Source organism: Teleopsis dalmanni, chromosome X, assembly GCF_002237135.1.
Source record: "Teleopsis dalmanni isolate 2A chromosome X, ASM223713v2, whole genome shotgun sequence".
Taxonomy (NCBI): Eukaryota; Metazoa; Arthropoda; class Insecta; order Diptera; family Diopsidae; genus Teleopsis; species Teleopsis dalmanni.
In genome coordinates, this window is record NC_051848.1 from 67,546,730 (window position 1) to 67,570,174 (window position 23,445).

Below are 23,445 nucleotides of genomic sequence, written 5' to 3' on the forward strand. Positions count from 1 at the left end.
TAAGACGCGAAGGTCAGCTTATCGAATCCTTCTAAAGCTGAGCGCCGCTGATCCTTTGACACTCTCTGAAAGCGAAAACTTTAGGAGGGAGCGTTATGGAATATTTTCCACATAAACAGCTCCTATCTGAACCGTGGGCCAAGGAACCCCTCCGAAAAAGTTACCGGGGTTGCATATTTTGAACCGGTCTCTGATAACAGAACCGATGCTACTTCTGAAATCAATTTTCCCGATGGTGGAACTGTCATGAAGTCACCATCATTTCCTCTGAAGACGAGTGTAGTGTGATCTCATCTTCTGTATTGATTAATAAGCTTTCTTCAGGTATGGCGATGTCCCATGACCCCTCACCGATGTCGGACGAGGATGAGCTCTACAGCACCGCCGTCAAAAACACTTAGTCTGTTTGGCTAAGTCTGGCTGAAAAAGGGCAGGAAATTCTACTGATCTAAGAACCTTGAATTGTAAACGCAATTTTAGCTTGAAGATCTCGTATGAATATTACATATTAAGTTAATACAAAAATTGTGTTTTACTTCAGTTACAAAATTATCTCCACAATGGTGACCCACAACATAAAAAAAACTTTTTTTTAGAACTACATTGTTGTAAAATATTGATAATAAAAATAAGTTTCAGTTAATACAAATATTGTGTTTTACTTCGTTTGCAGAATTGTATCCATAGTATCATAAAATTCTGGTGATAGTCTGGTGAAATTTGAAGTTCTAAAACTAGGATCATGGATATCGGAAGTGTTCGGTGCTACAGATCAGTCTGTTGGGTAACACCACAGTATGGAATAATCCCAATGCTGATGACATTGCTATTGCTTTATCGAGGAAATATCCACAGATGTTATCCAATGTTCTAAACTCTGTACTGTTCATCATAACGGAATGGTGTGGGGTATTTGGTCTTGATATCAGTCCAGAAAATACGGATATTGTTTTCTTCACTAGAAAGTGCAAGATCCTTTCCTTCTTCAAGCCCTAGATAAAAGTCAATACGCTAGGTTTAAACGTAAAGATCAAATATTTGGGTTTTATTCTGATCTTTAAACCGTTTAGACCTCAACCGGGGGTTAGACTCTCCAACACCAAGCTGAGAAGACTAGATCTTTGACGAAGTGGTCTATCTTAATATGGTAGACAATTACACAGACGACTTCAAAATAGATAATCGATACGGTTGTGAAATATTCTCTAGAAAATCAGGTTTAAGCTTTTTGCTTCGATTTCAAATGGGTGTTCCCATTTGTCTGGTTAACTATAGTAAATGTGCTGTCTATGGTTACCATCGAACTGGCTGTTAAACGTTATTGCAACAATATCTGAAGGAACCTGGCAAAAAACTAATAAGTTTACACTATGAGCACCTTGGGTTAGACCACGAAAGATGATACGGTTTACATTGATCGAAATTTCAATTGGGAAAAATGTTGCTGAACCAGAATTGAATAATAAGGGTCATAAGACCAATATCTACACATATACCATAGATTAATACGGAGTGCGTCCTACAATTTGTTGAATAAAACTTCAAACTACTTGTAGTGATAAATTCCATTAGCGCATAACATGACACTTAGAAAGTTTAATGTTGCAGCTGTATGAGTACTCATACTCATAGAGCTGCAGAAAACGAAAGAGAAAAGATTGGGAAGAGTTCTGTTCGGTTGTTACATAAACAAAAAAAATGATATATGGTAGATAATATATCATTTTCTCTTAAAACTGCACAATAAAATTGATGATGATGGCAGGTAATAGTGTGATGAAATACATTGTGACCGAAAAGTTTTCGGGAAATTTTAAATAAAACGCAAAATTCTTAACCTTCATCAATATTTATTTTATCTCCTTCAAAATATGCTCCATTAGAAGCGATACACAAATGCCAATGTTTCTTCCAATCATCAAAACATTTTTTATAGGCGCTTTCCGGTATGGCTTTGAGTTCCCTCTGCGAATTCTGTTTTACGTCTTCTATGGATTCAAAACGCGTTCCTCTGAGTGGTAATTTGAGGTTGGGAAACAGGAAAAAGTCACACGGTGCAAGATCAGGTGAATACGGTGGCTGTTCGATGGTATTTATTGAATGTTTGGCCTTAAAATCGTTGATAATGTTGAACAAATTGAGGTGAATCGGAACAAGCCGGGCGTTGACACGTCGCATACACAAATTGTCCACCAAAATCAAACGAGCCATCTCACGACCGATGCCTAGCTCTCGTGCTATCTCTCTAACACTCACATGAGGATTTTTGAACACGATTTCCTTTGCCTTTTCAATGTTTTCGTCGGTGGTAGAGGTCGAAGGTCGTCCAGAACGCGGCATGTCTTCGACGGTCGTACGACAGTCCTGAAAGGCTTTGTACCACTCATAAACTTGAGTTTTCGATAAAACTGATTCCCCATAAGCCTTTTGTAGCATTCGCAACGATTCTGCACACGAAATTTCGTTCGAAAAACAAAATTTGATGCAAACTCTTTGTTCAATATTTTTTTCCATTGTTTTTTTCGCAACGCACTACTGAGGTGAACTGGTTTCAACAGCTGCCGTAAACGAACTGTCTGACAGATCGCGCTCATTTTTGGCATAGTAATTAAGGACAGTGCTGCCAAACTACATAAACTTAAAATATCGAAAAATATACAGCGCGCGAATTTTAAATGAGAATTTCCGAAAACCTTTCGGTCACAATGTAATTTGAACTGCTGTAAAACTGCAAAAGTCATTAGACATCAAAAATAAAAAATACACTCCATTTGTACAATCGTCTGGAGGAACTCAAAAAATTAACACCTATAAAATATGCAGGACATGCAGAGAGCTGAGAAATAAAGAGACTTTATATCATGTATGTTACAACCGGCGTATGATAGCCAGAATTTTTGCTTGTATATAAAATTTATTCAAAATTTGATTTTTAGCTGAATTTAGACAATCTTTAGCAGAAAACACCCATTTGCGCAAAATAGTTATTAAAAAAATAAGACTCAAATGCTATTAATTGTTTCAAAAAAAAAATCCTTAGTACGTTTAGTTCGAAAGTTATATTATGTATGCGTAAGACTAAATATATATGAAAGATATGATTTATATAATAAGAAAAGAATTTAGTTTTTATTCCAATCCATCAAATTTTCTCTTCATACTAATCCATGAACACGGCGAATTTTATTTATTTACTTCTCAAAACAATCGTATTACTCAGGTGGTAGTGGTATTTCTGTTGTTGCTTCTGTGGTCATTTCATCTTCTGTCATGTTTACTGGTTGTGCGGGCGGTGATTTATCAATGCCATGGAAACTGTAAAGTAAACTTATAAGCAGAAATTCAGTTAAATTATATTGAGTTTATTAACCATTCACTGTTTCCAAAGCCCATATTGTTAACTTCCATTGCATTGTATATAATGATGAAGAATACTACAAAAAGTATGATATAGTCGTGGTAAATGATCAAAGAAGCTAGTAAACTGTCAGTTAAGCGCATTTCAGCATATCGCCCACCATTTATGGTTTGCACATGGTAACACATATACTATAAAGAGACAATTCAATAAAGGTATAAATATCGCATAACTCAAAGAGTACCATTGTAGTTGTTACAATTACTACGCCTGAATATAGATACATTGCTGTTACATGTTCCAATGAAGCGTATAGCAAAACGCAAATAATGGACGTCATGAAGAATATTATGGACAACACAAAGAGAATCACTATGTCCAAAGTAACATCATGCTGAAAAAATATATAAGTTTGCTTATTATAAGTTAGTTATTCATTCGGAACTTACCTTCATATATGTTGCAACGCATATAAATGCAATCAAAAACAATATAGAAGCAATAGTAACCAGTCCGTAGTAAATGACATTTTTATCCAGCATTATAATCGCTAATCCAAAAGTAACGCACTCGACCTATAGAACATAAGGATGTTGACATTTGCTGTATTATACAAGTGCAAAGATCTTGCGACTTACGATAAAAAAGGCAAACATCCAGTTTACTAGCACAGTCATTCGCAGGGAATCGTTGAAGACGAAAAGAGTTATTAGTAGCAACGCACCTCCCAAAAAACCGAGTGAAATTGCGTAATTACCACGAAATATGTCACTTGCATCACAACTAAACAAAGAATTATTAATTTGGGATAAAGCATCTTAATGTTAGACTTACATTGTGACAAGAACAGCCCATTGAAATAATGTTAACAGCATGAACAGACCTGCTATTAAATAAACACACGTTTTGAACTTCCTTCTGTCGAAAGTTCCTTCATCCATTGTGGCACAGGTATGCTTTAAATTTATACGATTTATTCTACAAATGCAACGGAGGGAAAATTGCATAAGATTATTAAGAATAATAATGAATATATAATACTTCTCTAAATCAAATAGTAAATTTTTCAAATATATTCTTAAAGAAGTATTTAAAAAAATTCTAAGAAATTGAAGTTTAAATCAAATTTTAAAAATTAATATCTGTTGAAAGTAGTTTACAAGAACAGGTTTTTTTCTTTCAGAGCAGCAAAAAAATACTCGCAACTTAAGAAAGAAAAATGGGAAGTAACAACAATTCTCTTAAAATCTTCAGAGTTAGCCTTTACTCGCAAACATTTTTACGTCCTGAGTTTCAGTGCAGTTCTATTAGAACTATATTCATTTTGTTTTCTTTTATTTAAATTAATTGATTTAGAGTCCTTTTGAATTTTTGAATTTCACACAACAAAAAACATAAAGCATTTAACATATTTTAAAGTTGATGCGAATTTTTTTCAACCAGACTTAATGTTGTTTTTTATCAGCTCTGAAATAAGCTACCTTAGGCGTTTGCGAAACCCCGGGATTTTGCTTTCTTTTATCTGTTCCATTTGTTAACATTTAAACGGACACTTCAATCTTCGAATTCAAAACAAGTAAAGCATGAATCTTGCTTACATATAAATTTAGTGGCCCATGTGGGGAAGTCTAAAGATTGCAATACTGTTTTTAAATAAGTTTTAAATAAGAAGAAAATTGGATTTGTGAAGTTTTAGTAACCAGCAGTACTAGCTTTACTTTGCTACTAGGCTTTACAACTTGGGATTTAAGAAAGCCCTACTGAGAAGTATTCTGCGTTATACGAGACGGCTTTAATAGATTGTTTTCTGAACCACAACCACTATCAAGAGACGTAACGATAGTGGAATCAACACACCATGTGAAACTCCCTCAATTTCCAGTGTCCACCTACTATGGACAGTTTACCGATCGGCACTGTATGATGCGTTTGATAGTTTGATCAATTAAACTGAAGACTTCAGTTTCGTTAAAAAATTTTTGACTTTTTTCATAAAAAGAAGGCTTTAACGAGTGGAAGTGACTTATATAACCACCAAATGGATTTAAATAAAAAAACTTTACTTGATTACATAGGTATTAATGATGAAAAAATCCAATAACCCTCGCGTCGTGTTTACTTACAATATAAATGGTAGTAACGCTACCATTTCTACCTTTATAACATTGACAGTCCTTCTAAATATTTTGCTTCTCTAAAAAGGCGTCATTCTCAACAATTTTTATCCGAAGATTGTTTCGAGTGAAAATCCATTAGAACTCAAAAGATTTCATGTTTAAATTGTTTAAGCAGATCCCATATAGCTTTTTATGACAGTTTTTTTTTAAGTACCAGAAACTGGGCAGCGTAATACACTTCTGTATTTTCCTTGTTTAGTTAAAAATCGTGAAATCAGTTACTACTGTTGGCATCCCCTTACACAACGCGTTCTACGATGCTAATGAACAAGATTCGAATATTTCATCACCAAGCGCTTACAACGGCAAACAAGTTTACAGAACAATCACCTGATCATCAACTGACTGGTTACACGGTTAGCGAACACCATCAAGTACATCTGGCTACAGTTCTTGTTTCGAGGAAAACCTGCCTTACTGATCACTCTGCCATTCTTTGCACTTCAAGCGATCAAGGATCTGAATATGTCATCCAACCCACACTGAAATAGTTTGCGTTGGTCGAAATCCAATCTAAGGTTTCAGACGAATAGTGAATTTTATTTTCAATTTGAAGATGCAATATGGCGATGTATCAGTCTTATTCCAAGTCACTCTATTTATCCACAAAACTGACCACGCTTAAATGGAATAGCGTTAGCGAACTTAACATAACGTAAGCCAGAGAGAACCGATTTTACCCGATATACGAATTTGTTAGTCTAATCAAAATATAGCATAGCAAACACAGTTGGTTGGATTATATCTAAAAGTAGTAATCCAGTCTAACTTAATTAAATCTGAATGATTTAGTTAAAGATTACTTTTAAAAGAATAAGGCTAATTCAGACAGTGAACTTTCCTCTGAGGAACAATAGTGCGAAAACTTCTTTTTTGAAATGCATTCTCAGCTACAAACCGAGATATTATCCTTAAGTACTGTCTTATTATGTCTTCTTGATGGAAGACAGTCTCGCTTTAAACGGAAAAGCTATTCTAACTGGAGATTACATCAATGTATATTTCAGGCAGATATCAAGAAAATGTGTTGATGTGTCAGAAGATGAAAATTCACGATTTCCAAAAATTTTAAACCTATTGATTTACTTCAGATATATTTTGTTCTGATTGTCACAAATTTTCCAAAGCTTTAATTCCGAACAACCGTCGGAATTCGGACTAATATTTCCGAATATTAGAATGTGTTGTCGACCAACTAAAATAAAAGTCTTGAACATATTGCACAACTATTTGTTCTATTAGGACTATTCAACCGCGTATTAGTACTGGGAAAACTGATGTTTCAGATAATAACATCGCAGAAACTGACTTCAAATCAAAGCATCTAAACTACATACAAATATTATCACGGGTACAGACTGAATTCTAGTCAAGCTATCATCATTCTTAAAACTTAATCGAATAGTCACATATATGGTAAGTTTCAGATTATATGCTCAAAAATACCTGCTACATTATCTGACATTATCATTACATTATCTCACGTATGAAGTGTTAACAGCGGTGCTAGTCCGAGTTGAATCATACCATACTTTTCATTTACCTAAGATCTACACGATTTATTAATTTTGACACCGGCTCATTTTCTAACTAGCAATATATTTTCATCTGCACCGAATAATATTATAACACATCAATGGCTTTTGAAACAATATGCGGTTTTGCAAAGTAAAGTGCAGCGACTGATTATTCTATTTATAAACGCACCCAAAATGGGGCAAAGAAAATCCGAACTTACGCCAGAATTGAATAAAAATGGGCTTTCCCTCCAAATGTGAATTCTCAGATGAATCATGCAACTCCAACCTGAAGTTGGCAAATTGATGACAATGGCAACAGGCAAAACTAATATGGGGTCTGAAGCGGTTAATCAAAGACCAGAAAAACCACTGCTCAGTTCGTTGATACTGGTATAAATGTTAAAAGTGTTATCTGCTTTATTAAAGTAACAAAATAACTTTCTGGCCCGTTATAAAAGAATATTTACAAACGGTATTATTGCAGTTAAGGTGCTTAAATGAGCCGAGTTTTTTCTATAAAAATTATAGTTTCTATAAAAATTTTCATTTATTTGGATGTGGTAACAACTAGCAGCGCATTGAAAACCGAAAATCTATTAAGAACTTTATTGTGAAACACTATTAATATTGCGTTATTTTCTCCTTTCAAATTCAGATCTTTTTATACCTATATGATGCCCACATGTAATTAGTACCACCAACTGTCTAAGATTATTTCTCATTGTAGACACAGGCTAACAATCAACAATCCATTAACACTCGTTACTCGGGACAAAGAAAGTAAGGTACTTAGAGAGAAAAAGAGAGATAGATGAAAGAGAAAAAGAGAGATAAGGAAATAGAAAATGAGAAGAAGAAAGAGGAGATAGAGAGAAGGGATTAAAATTGAGATAAAAGGGAGAGAGAAGGAGCGGAAGAGAGAGAAGAAGAGGGAGAGAAGATGAAGGAAAGAAGAGAAGGAAAGTTTTCTTTTTAGCTTTTTACTGACCACATTTGATTAGTAGTACCACTCGTAAATGTCAAAGCAAAAATTGACTTCTGGGTGCTAAAAATTGTCAATCTAAATGTAATGTTTTCATACATCTAAATTTAATTTAAAAACAACCAAAGCAACATCAAACTCTTGAGTCTTGAGACTTGCGACTCAATGTTCGTAAATAAAGTATCAAATACTTGCAAAAAATTTAAAACAAAAGTTTATAAAACTTACCGAAAACGTTTTTGCTTATTTAATTTTAAAAAATATAAATAATTATGTCGTAATGTGACGTTGTCTTACACAATCTTGTCCCAAAAATCCACAAAAATTTTATGTAAAATAAATTTCAAAACTGAAACAAAATACTTTTACATACTAATTTTTTAACGTTATAAACTTTAATAAACAATTTCAAATTTTTAAAATATTTTTCAACACATAATTGATTGATTGTAAATAAATTATAACACTTTTTTGGAAGTCCTTTTTTTTCAAATTTGCACAACAAAACAAGGTGTTAGACCTTGTAAATGGATCGTAGTTGTAAGTAGCCATCCCAATTGGATCGACAATTGAGATGGCTCCGTTACCGTGACAACATCAGAGGGATGTTACCTATTAAGTTGAACATCACTTTTATAAACTACATAGATGACCGACTCAAAGAGGATCAAAGATGAACACACCTTCCCGGTGTTTAAAAACTACATGAGCCTCACTTTAATTGCGTTGGATTAACTGATTATTTCGACCTTTAGTCGTACGTTGGCAGATGTTCACAGTCATCTGCATGTTCACAGTACAACGGGTAATAAGTGATTTGCATGAAGTCAAGTTCTGAAGAGTGGACATTGTAAAATTTTGTTCACTGAAATAATTTTAAGCTGCTCTACAGAGCGTTGATCTGAATAAGCGATCAAATTGATATGCTTTTGATATCAGCTGACTCTTCGACCATTTGTGGAGGTGCCAGTGTGTAGAGCAATGACTTTTCTACAGATCTTGGCAAAATCTCAATCACCTTCGAGTTAGCTGGATGGATTGTGTCAACTGATTTACTGTCATAAAAGATTTTCTTTATGATTCGGTGAAAGGTTTAGAAGTAACGCGCCTTACCATAACTTACCATTTAGGATGCTAGAAGACATGGCTTTACTGCTGCTCTATTAACTTATGTCATTTCTAAGTTGGGACAAGGAATGAAGCTTCATATTTTCAGACTAAAGTTTTGGCAGTTGGGAAAATATGTCAGTTTATTGTAAACTAAATCTATGATTTTAAATTAGCATTTTTATTAAGAGACAAGCATTTCAATACTTCACTTATTTTGGTCAGCACAATGGACATTACTTGTATATAAGTTCCAAGTTATAAAAATATTGAAGTGAGGTCGTTTTGTAATTTTTATAGCCGCTTTCTTAATAGTACCGTGCATGAGTCCCCAGCATGTTTTCCCACTTACTGCAGTAAGCTAATAATAGATTGTAATCAGTCACAATATATAAGACATCTCTGTTCACCTGGCTTACCTGCAATAAAACAACATCAAAGGAATTTTTAACATGGACTTCAATTCATACTTCCAAGCTTCATTTAGGTCGATGCTGTATGGGATTATGTACAGAAAAATTGCGCTTTTCGTTAAACACCTTTTCTAGAAGTTGTGATAGCTTAAACATAGAAAAAATAATCATGGTTTTTAGGATCGTTTTTTATAATGGTATGTTTGTTAAAATACTTATCAGTGAGAGTGAAATATTTATTTAACTACTTAACTGCAAGTATACGATATTAAAACGAGAAATAATAGCTGATAATCTGAGGCAAATGGGTATCTGCTGATCGACTACTGTAACCGATGAACCAAACATTCTCATATTGGCCAATATTCTTGCTTCTCATTCCGTCAACATTACTTGAAAAATTACTTTAAAAGCAGTCACAATGCAGTTTCAACCAATTTGGATTTTACAAAAATAACGCAAATCTTGATAAATTTTAAAGAGCTGTCAAAAATGAATGCTCTACAGTTGGTTCAGTTATACCACAAGATTTTGATAATATGTTGCATACGAGTATACGATAGTCTCAGATATATTGTCAATGCAGCCTTTAATAATAGAGATTGTGATATCTATCGAGATCTAGGCATGTAGTGTGTTATCAACGTGCTGTAGTAACATATCCAAGCATTGAAGCATTAGATCTTCTTCCAAGAAGCACTGAACGGCAACAGCTGCAATATATAACTGTTTCAGATCTTATCCATATATTATATATATATTATAAAAATAAATATATTTGATAATAAATATGAAGACTAATTGCTTGTTGATAAATATTTGGACGTTATGCTCCATGCAATATCTTTTGACCAGGCTGTATGGTGTTTATGGTGTTAATATTTTTAAATATATTTTAAATTTTAAATTTTCTGAATCGACAAAGCATGCAGTGATATTTAAAATTTTTGATATATTTAATAACAAAAAGTTTAAATCCATTATAAAAATTATTACAACATTTTGGTTCTGACTTTTTCGAGCTGTTTTCGGATAGTCGAAATTCTAAATTCAATATTTCTATTGCAGTTTTTAATCGAATAAAAATGGTATGAAGTCAAAACTTTAAATTTATTGCCGTTCCAAAATAGCTTTTGGAGACAGTACTTCAGATTCTACTTCAGATACAAGAAGATTCAGGTAATTTGCAGAATAATATTTGCTTATAATTTTATATATAAAAAATAGATTTAATAGATTCAAGTAATTATTAATTTGGTTCCACAATTGATTCTGTCGAGAGAAAATTGGATATCAGTAATATTTGTAAGAGTTTCAGCTTTGCAGACAATAGTCAACATTAGCCACTGACATTATTGAAAGGTTGTACTAAGTATTTAACCAATAATTTGTATAGCAAAAGTTTAGGCTGTTTCTTCTTACATAATCTCATCTCTTTTGCATTTTCTGTTGCCAGTCTTGCTGCACCACGTTCCATCCCCACTTGGAATAGGTACCATAGTTGATGGATTTGTTTGCGTCATTTATAATACATCTTTGCAATGCTGAACTATCTAGTCCTTTTGGTTGTCCATCCAAGTGTCGGGTACAATCTTTATTGCTTGTGGCTTATGGCTACAATACACAATCATCGTCTTTTAAGTCCTTCCGACAGTCATAGAATCGGTCAAAACAAAAAAGAATCTGGTCGATTTTAGATTTTGTATTTTTTTTTTATTTTTGTTCTATCTTTTAACCGACTGATATACACAAAGTGACATTCCACACCGAACCCGTGTGTTCTTTCTAAATAGTGCAAATAATCGAGTGAGTCTTTTTTGAGTAAAACATTTTATATATTCCCGATTTCATTTATTGTTAATACTTGTTTGTTTTATACCGCTTCTCAGTACCCGTACTTTATTTAGCCAAAGAGAAATTTGCCAGATAACAACGTATATAACTGCTCTAGTGTTTGCCCCACCGCAAACACCTGCGTAGGAGAAGTCCACTTTTTTAGATATATATTTTTAAAGGTTTCTGATGTTTAGTAGTTTGCTCTCGTATTCTTTGGCAGTTAACCTTATGCATTGAGAGTCATATGTAACGAAAAATTCAAATTTAGCCTTCTAAAGATAACACGCAATGTTGACACTATGAAGTCTTTAAAAAGTTCTGCAATAACTAGATCTGAGCCTGATAAGAACTATAGCATTATACCCTATTTTGAAAGTGACCACTATACACTGTGATATCACAATATTTCTACAATACTGCAATTAACTTGAGAGAATATATTGTAATTTGAACACGGGTTGGAATTATTATTTGTTCGTTATTGTTGCATTATAAATATCACACAAACTTTTTGAATACTTCAATTGTCCTGTCTGCAGTTCTATTTATTCCTTTATTTTACATTTGTTTATGTAGAATAGTTGAAATAGAAAAGAAACCATTGAAATCATAAATTTTTTTGAAAAAAATTTTAGTTTCAAATATTGTACAAACATTTTTTCCATCAAACAATCTGTCATATAACTATATACCACAAATATACTTCCAATAACACATTAGGCCTTGATTCAAAATTTTCCGTTTACTCTTCAAATATATATTCAAATCCCATGCCTTGATTACAATATCCTAATCTACTTATTTAATATTAAAATACTTTAGATTGATACAACTAATAAAAAGCGTCAGCTTTCTTACAAAATCAATATAATTGTGGCGGAGTTTGAGGAAAAAAATCATCATGTTGCCCATAGACCTTGGGATACATTTAGTCTACGTAATTGTCTCTGCGGCGGCAGTTTATTTTGTAGATGCACCGAAGGACAACATATTTTTGCTCGGTGCGTGTATGTTTTGTGTAGTGCATGGACTACTGTGTCTTGTGCGAGACATTAACAATGAGAGCGATGAAGAATGTACCAAAGTTTCAAAAATTTCTGAAACAGTTGCGGATCTTTTACCCTTAATGTGCATTTGCATTCATTTCTATAAAAAGTCGGAAACGCTTTCAGATTACGCCTATGCTCACGGATTTGCTGCAATTGTTGTCGTTTATGATCTATTTGCGACTTTCGGCAACGAAGATTATCAAGATAGTGCGACAGAATATCTAAAGGTTTTGACAATCGCAAGTTGTTGCATATCCTTATTGGTTTCCGGATTTATTGACAATAACATTTTTTATATGGCAATTGGTTTAGTTGTGCTATTATTGAAAGATGGTACAATGTTTCTATCAGCCCTATGCATACCTGGCATGAATTATGTTCAGGCTTTAAGTGATACTATTGTTATTGCAACCGCAGTTGCTGTTGCTGGTGGATATCTTGATGATTTCAACGTAGATATTAAAGGTTTAATTGGAATGGGCGGCGAAAAGAAAGACGATGGCGGCGGTGACGGTGGCGGTGACGCTAAATAGGTAAACATAAATGCCATATATTACCTTGTATTATACATTATTAACTTAACTATACATTCATTTTTTTTCTTCAAATTAGATCATTTAATAGAATAAGTCTCATTATTCTAAAGAAGAGAACAGCACGCAAACGTAAGTAATAATTTATTTGACCAGTCTCTTTGTACTTAAAAAAATACAAACACTGGGCAAAAATCAGTTCCATTATATAAATAGGAGCAGATCTTTTGTCCAACAATTTTTTTGGATTAAGAAAAATATGCGTTTCAAAGGATAAAGACTTTCTACTCAATCGAATTAGAGTTTTCAATCAAGTTTGATATTATGCGAATAATTATCGTATATATCTTATAAGGGTAACAATAAAATATCGGTAATATCTGATGGCATAGAGAGAGAAGAAAGAAGCTCATGAATACATAATTTAGAACTTTTTACACAAAATATATATATACATATATAATGTCTTAAAATTGCAGGTATACCAAGGACACCACAATTCGTGAGACATGCATAATACAGTGCACTAGTTGAATGTAACGCCCGTGATCTATATGTTACTATTACATATACATTTCTATGGAGTTTCCTTCGGCAGTGTGTTATGTGGTTGAAAATTAAATGTATGTTTTAATTTTTTATATTAATAATATTATAAAATACGTAGAGAAAATAACTGTCAGAATTAATAAAAATAATAATTACAGATGCTGTCTAATGAATATAATTCAAAAACGCAACAATTAATACGACTACAACTTTGAAGAAGTCTTCTGCAAGTAATAGAAAGTATTCCTATAATTTCCAAAAGCTTAAACTAAATTAATAAGCAATTTTTATAAGAACACCAATTAAACAATATCTCTGAATTCTACTTATTCCTGATGCAGAGAGAAGTTAACTGATCTTAAAAAGTGAATAATTTAAACTATCCGAAAAAATTATAAAATAGCTTCATTCCGTTGCCATTAAAAAAAGCAAAGCAATAAATATAATAAAAAATAATTTCTAGTTTTATTGAAAACAGATTTTAACCAAATTAATTTGAAATTTTAAGTAGTAAAATAGCTTATTATTCGAAAAATAGTGGATAATAGTCTGTTCCACAAGCTACTTGTAGTAAAACTCAAGTAAAACACAAGTAAAGTACAAACTAAGAGCGTAACACAAATAAAATGCCAAATTACGCTCTGTATACAGATTTTCATGGAACAGCTTTGTGTAAAGTCTGGTGGGAACACCAGTGCCACAAATAAACCACACCAAAATTGAAATTCAAACCAAAACAGCTGATCCACACATCACACAAATTTTACTTGAAATAAAATCTACGAGTAAAGTCTGTGTAGCTTTTTTATATTTCGACAGGAATGTTACGCTCTCTCCTCAGATGCTCTCATGTACTCGAAAATTTGCTGGTGGAACGCACTTGTGTAGACACATTATTACCCAAAGTTACTGTGAGTAGCTCGTGGAACAGACCTAATATATAATAGGTGTTGTAAAAAGAAAGACTTTGTTAAAGACTTTGTTTATTTAGGAACCAGCTTAAACACCAAAAATGACGTCAGCCTAGAGATTCAACGAAGAATTACTCTTGCCAACAAATGTTACTTCGGGCTAAGTAAGCAATTGAGAAATAAAGCCCTCTCTCGACAAACAAAAATTACGCTCTACAAGTCCCTTATCATGCCTGTCCTGCTGTATGGTGCAGAAGCTTGGACAATTACCAACAGTGATGAGAAGGCGTTAGGAGCATTCGAGAGAAAAATTCTTCGGAAGATCTATGGTCCCTTACGCGTTGGCGACGAGTATCGAATTAGATGGAACGATGAGCTGTATGAGCTATACCGCGACATTGACATAGTTAAGCGCATAAAAATTCAGCGGCTACGCTGGCTTGGTCATGTCGTGCGAATGGAAGAAAGTGCTCCGGCTAGAAAGGCATTTGATTCGATACCCGCAGGTGGAAAACGCGGTAGAGGACGTCCGCATCTTCGGTGGAAGGACCAGGTGACCAACGATTTGGGGGCGCTCGGTACTACCAACTGGCGTCAGAAAGCAACTAATCGGGCTGACTGGTGGAGGCTACTCGACGCGGCCAAGGACGACACACGTCTGTAATGGCCAACTAAGTAAGTAAGTAAGTTGTAAAAAGAAATCCATTGTATTTGCAATTTGTTCGCGAGTCAAATAGAAGTGCCCGCAAAATAAATCACTCCATAACTTTTAATGTTTTTAATTGATGAAACGAATAAAGTGTTCATAAAATTAATGAAAACAATTGAGACAATGACTCTAGTCAAACTCTGATAAAACAGTGCCCGATTTTTAATAAGATAAGTAACATTTTTTTATAAATTCAGAGCCTTTTTTCTTTTAAACAAAGTAAAGTTCAACTTTGAAAAATTATTTTGCTTCAAATTTTTTTACTGATACTTTGCCAAACACATTGAAATACTGATAAATTTACTGAGACTTTGCCAAACACATATTAAAATACATCGATTGAACAAATAATATTTATGCCTATAAATAGAACACCACCTCCAATAAAGGAAGGTAGCACACTCCAGAAAAAAACCGATTAATCGCCAGTAGAGACATTTCGACTTTATTGAAGGTACCTTAACGTGAACGATGGGGATCTATGAGTGAACTGAATAATGCCAAAATCGAGATATCCTACTAAGTTATACGAAATCGTAGAGTAAAGAAGAATGGAACGAAGTCAAAGGTAGTAAGGACAGTCCCGAAAAATGAAAAAGACGAAATAACAAAAATTAAGCTGCTGACTCAGTAATAGATTTGACTGGCTCGTAGGTGATGAAAAAGAAGACCAACCAACTAAACAAGAGGAAGAAACCCTTAAATCACCTCCTATTTTTGTAAATAAGATTGAGGAAGTGTACGCACTTATAAACTTGCTTAACGAAATTGTAAATAATAACTTTGATATAAGAGTGTATAGCCTGGTACACCAAAAGTTTACGCAAAAATCATCAAACTGCTTGAAAGTAAGAACACGGAATTCGGTAAGTTCAAACCAAATAATAAAAGAAGTTTTACGGTAGAATTGCCTTATTACCTTTTATCAATATAAGTGAAATAAAGTCAGCTCTAGAAAATTTGGAATATGAAACACCGCCAAACAAAAAAAACTCTTTCAGTGTTCTTTGTAAAGATAGAGCAAAAACCAAGCAACACAGATATCTACTACATTAAAACCCACATTTCAAACGTGAATGACCTCTATGCTCAAGATACCAACACTATGGACACACTTAGTCAGGATGTAGAAGGCAACCCAAATACATTAAGTGTCCTGGTAATCACGCATCTGCCTACTGTGAAAGCACCACCAGAACAATTGGTGTCAAATGTGTTCTTTGTGAAGGTAACCAACCTTGTAGTTAACAAGGGCGGTTTAGTGTATAAAAAACTGCAAGCATCTGAAACAAATTATATAGAAAAAAATAAAAAAAAAAAATAACCACCATGACAAATCTAAACATATTTCATACCCATAAAGCTCGTTCTATAAAGTGCCAAAGGGTTGTCACAACATACTTCAGAACTGGAATTATTTCTATCAAAACATAACGTAGACGTACTATTACTTTCAGAAATTCCCTTCACAGAAAAAAGATTTTTTAAAATTCCATCCTATTGTTTCTATCAGTTTCCGCATCCTGACGGAAAAGCTCATGGAGGTTCTGCAATATTTATTAAAAAAACAAACATTATATTCGTTATAGTCGTGTTAGTCAGACCACTTCTTATATCTGCGATATATAGCCCATCAAAACATAATGTAAATGAAGAAACCTACACAAACGTTTTTCAATATTTGGTTATCGATTTACAACTGGGAATCCCGACTAACCACAACAAAAGCAGTGAATTATACAAGACAGTAAGAATCTTACTATACTATATGACAAATCTAGTAACTTATGTTGGGAAGAACACAAAAAACTGAGAAATGAACGAGAGACTAGAAAAATATGGTATCATTTTAGATTTCCTGAACACAAACGGAAACCAAACTAAATTACTAAAGATCAAAAGATTTTTCTACAAGGATAGACGAAGCTAGACACGCAGTTCTTACATTGCCTCGACTCGTCTCAATTATCTAACTATTCTTTATGGAAAACACACTGGAAAGTAAATAATACAATAAATTATCGACCCCCACTTAAAAAAACAGACAATACTTGGACGGAATGAACGTTTGAAAAAGCTCATCTTTTCACAAGCCATCTAACGAACGTTTTTACTCAACATCACATGTCTGAAATCCATAAAGACTTCCAGAAAGCCATCACAAAATCGACTTCAAACGGTGGTTCTGAAGTTATTGAGAATAATAAAGTACATGGCCTGACTGAGAAGATACAGAGTGGTATCGTACGTGAACGAGTGGAGTTATTTCAAAACTTACAACACCAAATTCCGAAAGATATGCGATTTCTTCTGAATCAAAAAATATGAGAAACCCATGTGTTGATTTTAGTTCCAGATTTTAAATGATAATGAATGGTCAAATTTGATCAATTAAAGTCAACGGATACACTATGCTCAGACAGCCGAATTTTCTTAATTTCGTGAAAAAGAAATTAAGTTAATTTGGAAAGTATTTATACTGCACCAAATTAAGGAATTCAAATGTATTTTGTTTACTAACCGAATGTTAAAAATTACATGCTCCAAACACCATTTTCATCTGGGAAATTTTAAAATTTGATTATTGTAACTATATAGGATGACATTCAGTAGTTTTATTAGCTTTAGTGGATGTCAGGTAAGTGAATTATTATTTTTCACTCTCTTTCAAATTAGTAACTGTTACAGTTTTTTCTCTATATTCAAATTTAGAAATTTGTACTTCTTTCAAAATATTTTCCCGGTTTTATTAAACTCAGCTGTTACTGACATTTATTCAAAAAAATGTCACTTTTTCGTTATCTCAACTTATCTTTTGGTTAAAATTTATCTTTTGCATAGTGACATTTGAAATTTTTCTTAATTTCAGCCTTCGTTTCAACGAAATTTAGACCATTTTCCTTAATTTCGTTCTAACTTTAAAACTGAATTTTGTATGGAAAAAACAACTTAATTTCGCTGAAACGAATATGAAATTAAGATTTTTGCGAAATTGAGGTGTGTCTGAACATAATATAAACTTCAACCTTTGTTGTGGTTTTGTTAGCTTTAACTGGCTTTCCAGTTCAGTATCAATATTCTTAGATTAAAATTTTGCAAGCCAGATGTCAATACATCTACTCTACAAGTTCGGACAATTTTTTTCTTGCTTCAACAGCATTTTTATCTTTTCGATAGCAAAAATGTAAAATATGCCAAAAAGATGCTTTTTACTTTCCATATTTGAAAAGATACCATTAAAAACCGGAAGTCCTTGCTATATTAGCTATCAATACATATATATAATTATTATGCAGTTTATGGGAGAGTATGGTTGTGAAAGAATGTAATCCAGTCCTCTGTTGGGAAGAAACGAAACTACTTTCAGAACAAACCACTAGTACTTAGGTATTTGCTTGCATTGTTAATCATTGTCTTTCCTACAGAAGTAGAAAAATTATAAATGTTGGAAAAGTTTTTTAACTAGAATTGAAAATGTATTAGATTTTGACTATAATTATGATGACCAGAATATATACATAAGTAATAACTAATAGTTCCATAGAAGACACAGCAGTAAACAAAACTTTACTATAAGTCCTATATTTGGTGTATTATTCGTCGGCTTGTTTCCTGATCTATCTACGAAAGTTAGTTACATTTCGATTTCTCTCTTGTCTTGTTAGTGGCTAACACTATCTTATAAGAAGGCTTATAAATCGATTTTCAATATATTGGTGAAATTCGTTTTTTTTCTAATAATAGCGAAATGCTATCTAAAGCACTAAATTTCTAAACTACATAAATTTCTACAACAAAATTTCAGTTTAATTTTAAACTATTTAATCTTCGACACAAATAAACGTCTAGTATTGATAATTGTTTGAAAGTTCTATCCTTTATATAATGACAAATACTTTAGATTCTTAATTCTTTACGGATTTTATAATTTCTTACATACCATGAAACCAAGGAAACAACATCTTGGCAACTCTAAAGATTAGAATAGTCGTTACTTTATTTAGTAAAGTAACTACTCAACCATTAATAAAGGTCAGTCTTTCACTTGCTTTTAAATTAATGTTTTGTTGTGAATACTTAATTTTGTGTCCCATAAATGTCTTAATATACACATAAATATTCAAGCTTCTTAATAATCAACTCCATTTTGTTTTTCTCAATCTTTCTATTTTATTTATAGTTGACTCTCAAATATCCCAGCTCATTCTTCAAAGCCAATAAGAGAGAAATGTGTTGAATTGAAGACAGAATTCTCAAATGAAAAGAAAACCAACTTAACCCAAGTATTTGGTGAGCACAGCTTAAGAAATTACAGTGTCTTTGTCGGTTCCATAAGATTTTGTAGAATTCATAAAACTTTCAGTTTCGTACTTATATTTTCGGATTAATTTCAATAACTCTCAGAACAGTTTTCAGTACCTATGGTGATAAAAGTGTCAGAAATTTCGTAATCTGCCAATTTACATAAAAATTTGGAATTTAAGGTGCTCAATTTAAAACCTGACTCTACATCGCTTTTCCCGGCACAGCAGTTTGACAGCGGATAATAGTAGAATCAACTATTTTGAATAATTTTTTCACTGTGTTGAAATGTTATATGTCGATTTAGTTTATTTCTCGACACATCAATGATAAGATTTACAAAGTGTTTACATTGATTACAATAATAAAAACCACACACGCCATCTATCGCCAACTAGTATAAACAATTTTTGATTTTGACTATGATTACAAAAGCGACTGGTATTTGTTATTAGTGATTTTCATATAAAAACTAAGCCTGATTGTCATGTTCCGTATTGGGAAATATTTAGTACATATGACCTCATGAAAGTCCACTATCAAACGAGCGTACCGAAAAATCATAAATAAAATATCAAAAATTTGTTTGCTGTTTAAAAACACCATTTTTATTATTAACTAATAATTAAAAAAATTATTTACAGATTCTTCGTTCTTACTAATATCCGAAAAGGTTAATTATTTTAATCATTTGAATCAAGTGCCACCACAACCATGCATACGTCACCCTGCAGTTGATTCATTACATATACCCAACAGTGGCAAGACAGCAGTTACGATAAATAGTGGAACTATGAAAGAAAAAGTTTTTAAACCTTCGAAAAATTCCAATCCAACAGAAATTAATATAACCAGGCAGGTTCAACAATTTTACCCAACGATGAAAGAATTTAACTGCAACCATGAAAAAGTGTTTAATTCCATCAAACATTTACGATTCGAACAAATTAAGGAAAGAAAATATCGAACCCAAAGCAGAATTATTAGAAGATAACGATATATCACCTATCAAGTTAAACAATAATCTTGGCAGAAGAAAGTGTTGGTTGAAATGCGTTCTCGAGGACGCTCAGTACGAAAAGGTAGAGAGATTCGAAGATATTGTAGTTACAAGTGAAGAGTATCGTACGGCTATGACTGATGAAGAACATCGCACAGCTTTAACTGATTTCGATCAACTTTTCGGGTTTGGAACAGGGTTAGAATAGTAATGGAAGAATTTTGTACTTCTTCATAAAGTTCTGATGAGCTTTTTAGGTTCAAAAAGTAGGGAGATAAGTGATGCTTTTTCAATTATTTCAGTATATAATATGTGCAAGCTAAATTATTTATTTTAAATATTACATCGAAGCTCAAGCAAAATTTATTAGTTATTAAATAATACACATGTACAATAATAAATTTATACAGTCACATCATAATACAGTTTTTTAACCAGCTTTTTTTTTGATAGAAGACTTGGGTCTACATTCAATAATCAAAAAGATCATTTGATCAACATGTTTATGGAATCAATTGTTTCAAAAACAAGCATAAATAAAGCACACTTGTGATTGAGATTTTGATAAAGATTCAATTTGGATCTACTGCTTGGATCTGGATATAAGGTGCAAGAAACATTATTCATATTTCGTTTACGGATCATCTTAAATATTGCGAGAATATTTTGACAATAACTCGGCTATTACTTCTTGGATGTTGTTTGCATAAACATGATTCTTTGCGTAACCCCACAAAAATACTTATCTCATGAACTCGGTGTCCAATTCCCATCAGCAAAACTTAAAATTATATATACAGAACGAGCAATTTATATCACACCTTTGTTATTTTTAAAGAAGCCCGATAGTCTTTCTGTGAATGCATTGATCATTCGACAGTCTTTGGCTATATAACATTAGATGCCTCAAATAACAGTGTGTCACTTAAACAGTATTACTAATACAGTATTATAATACTATATCAACCGGCAAAGTAAAGCTGCCGAGTCTACTATCCAGAAGCTACAAGTTGCTCAAAGTTAGGCTCAGCGAAGACTCTTCAAAGTGCCATGGTACATCCGCACGAATGAGATGCTTAAAGGGCTTAGAATAGATCCGGTCAAAAAATAGAAAAGGGACAGCGCCCTGAAGCTACATGCGAAAACCTACAGGCTACCTCACTTACCACTATCTAATCTCAGAGTATTCACTAATCGCACGGGGCGGTACGTAGATCTTAGATCAGTCATTGAATAATCACGAAGCATATGAGGAACACAGAAATCAATCAGTGAAATGAGTGGGACTCTGCAGAAACCCCCCAGCTATCAAAGAATAAAAGTGCCCAGATACACTAATTTGGAAAAGGCTCAACATCAACATCTAGTATTTTATATAAGCTTATAAAATTATAAAAAATTAATTAAGAAACATTAAATTCAAATAAGAAAGACACATCCAAAATAACATTCACACCATCCTTTAAACATGTGTTATATAATATATAATAAATAAAACATATATAATGACATTTTTAATATCTGACATAAATTCTTCTTATGGTAATTTTTCTAATTTTATTTTGCATTTCCATGATAAAAACAATATTTAGCTAATAGCAGGAGTACTACATAATATCAAAAACTTTTATTTTCAAGATATTGATTTTTTGACACATAATACTACTCATCATCTGTGATCTTTAGAAATGTGCAATAAGGACAATAAAATATATATGTATATATATTAGTTCCCGTAGGTCCTATGAGAAGCAAAGGGCCAGAATCAGATTCTTCCATTCCGTTCTATTGAAAGCAACCGCCTTCACTTCCTCTCACGTTTTGCCAATCCAAACAGCTTCAAGACCAAGCCTGCGAAATGTAGCCTGCCAGCCTTTCTCTTTGTCATTTAGTGTTTGTGATGAATTATTTGCACCAGATCATTTTGTTTCCGAACAACGTAGTGTCGGTAATAACTGAACGAAAGGATATTACCAGTGCAATTGAATCATGAGATCACCTTCAAGGTTTCCAATTGAATTACTCAATGGTGGTAATGACTAAGGTATGGGCACACTATAAGTTGATGGCTTCACACTGCATAATAATTTATATAACTTTTAAAAATACTAAAAGTCGATCATCGGTGGTAGTCAGAGATGGTTTGTATATCTTTATGCGGATATAGACATCGTCACAATTCTGGTTGTAAGCATCTTTAAAACAAATAACAATATACATATATTAAATACTCTCATCAGCACTTCAAAATTACTTGTTTCAGTTTTTATTTTTAATAAATATTTTAAAATATTATTGACAAAGTGAAAAATCTAAAACTTTTCAAAAATTATTAAAAAAATTTTCAGTTTGTTAAGCCTAACCTCGTCCTGTCGCTTAATTCTGAATTTAATCAATTTTAATTATCGACATTGGATAGAAGTTAGGTTTTTATAAATTTTTCGTAATTCCGACAATATTAATGGAACGTATAATCAATGGCAATAAAAAGAAGCGCAATGGCACGTACAGAGGAACATCCAAGGAAACACAGCCGAATCCTATAGTAAAGTTATGCAAAATCCGAGAGGAACTGAAAAAGACGCAAAAATGTGTTAAAGAATATATCGACAGTATGTGGAAAATGACTAATATTTATTATGAAACAAACATTAGGAAAAGGAAAGAACCTGATTATATGCCCCCATCTTCATCTACAATAACTCTGAACTCCAAAGGCACTTCTCAAGTAAATATTATGAATCCCTTACATGTTTTTCAATTTCCCAGTAATCAAGAATCTCACTCAACATCTCAGTGTTCGTCTATCTTAAATGTGCCAGTTGGCTTGTATGAATTTGATAAAACTTTTCAAGAAAAATGCCACTATTTCAATGTTTCATTATCTGATGATTTGAGTAATGAAACTAGGAAATTGCCTCGAAGATCAGTGGAAGAAAGAAACAAAAAGGGTACTGAAAAACATTTGTTGAAATCTAACAGTAGAACGAATATCACTC

The 23,445-nt window shown here is 32.8% G+C and overlaps 1 protein-coding gene and 2 long non-coding RNA genes across 4 annotated transcripts; 2 read left to right on the plus strand and 1 right to left on the minus strand.

Annotated features, from left to right (window-relative positions):
- Positions 1–3,181: 3,181 nt before the first annotated feature.
- Positions 3,182–8,374, minus strand: LOC119689772. 2 transcript variants are annotated; one of them, XM_038104675.1, is made up of 7 exons: positions 8,266–8,374; positions 4,193–4,336; positions 3,997–4,141; positions 3,808–3,933; positions 3,603–3,752; positions 3,371–3,549; positions 3,182–3,315 (listed from the first exon to the last, which is right to left on the minus strand). In XM_038104675.1, exons 2-7 carry the CDS (start codon positions 4,297–4,299, stop codon positions 3,213–3,215), a joined length of 810 nt encoding a protein of 269 aa, XP_037960603.1. In that variant the 5' UTR covers positions 4,300–4,336; positions 8,266–8,374; the 3' UTR covers positions 3,182–3,212. The 2 variants fall into 2 exon arrangements, with proteins under 2 accessions (XP_037960603.1, XP_037960602.1); XM_038104674.1 differs by lacking the exon at positions 8,266–8,374 and having other exon boundaries at positions 4,193–4,396.
- Positions 8,375–10,551: 2,177 nt separating this feature from the next.
- On the plus strand, positions 10,552–13,960 carry LOC119662594. The gene is made up of 5 exons (XR_005250819.1): positions 10,552–10,736; positions 12,216–12,975; positions 13,055–13,107; positions 13,455–13,598; positions 13,683–13,960. It is a non-coding gene; the product is annotated as an uncharacterized LOC119662594 (long non-coding RNA).
- A 1,117-nt stretch (positions 13,961–15,077) lies between these two features.
- Positions 15,078–20,791, plus strand: LOC119690100. Its single transcript, XR_005253545.1, has 3 exons — positions 15,078–15,114; positions 19,325–19,434; positions 20,091–20,791. It is a non-coding gene; the product is annotated as an uncharacterized LOC119690100 (long non-coding RNA).
- The last annotated feature ends 2,654 nt before the right edge of the window (positions 20,792–23,445 follow it).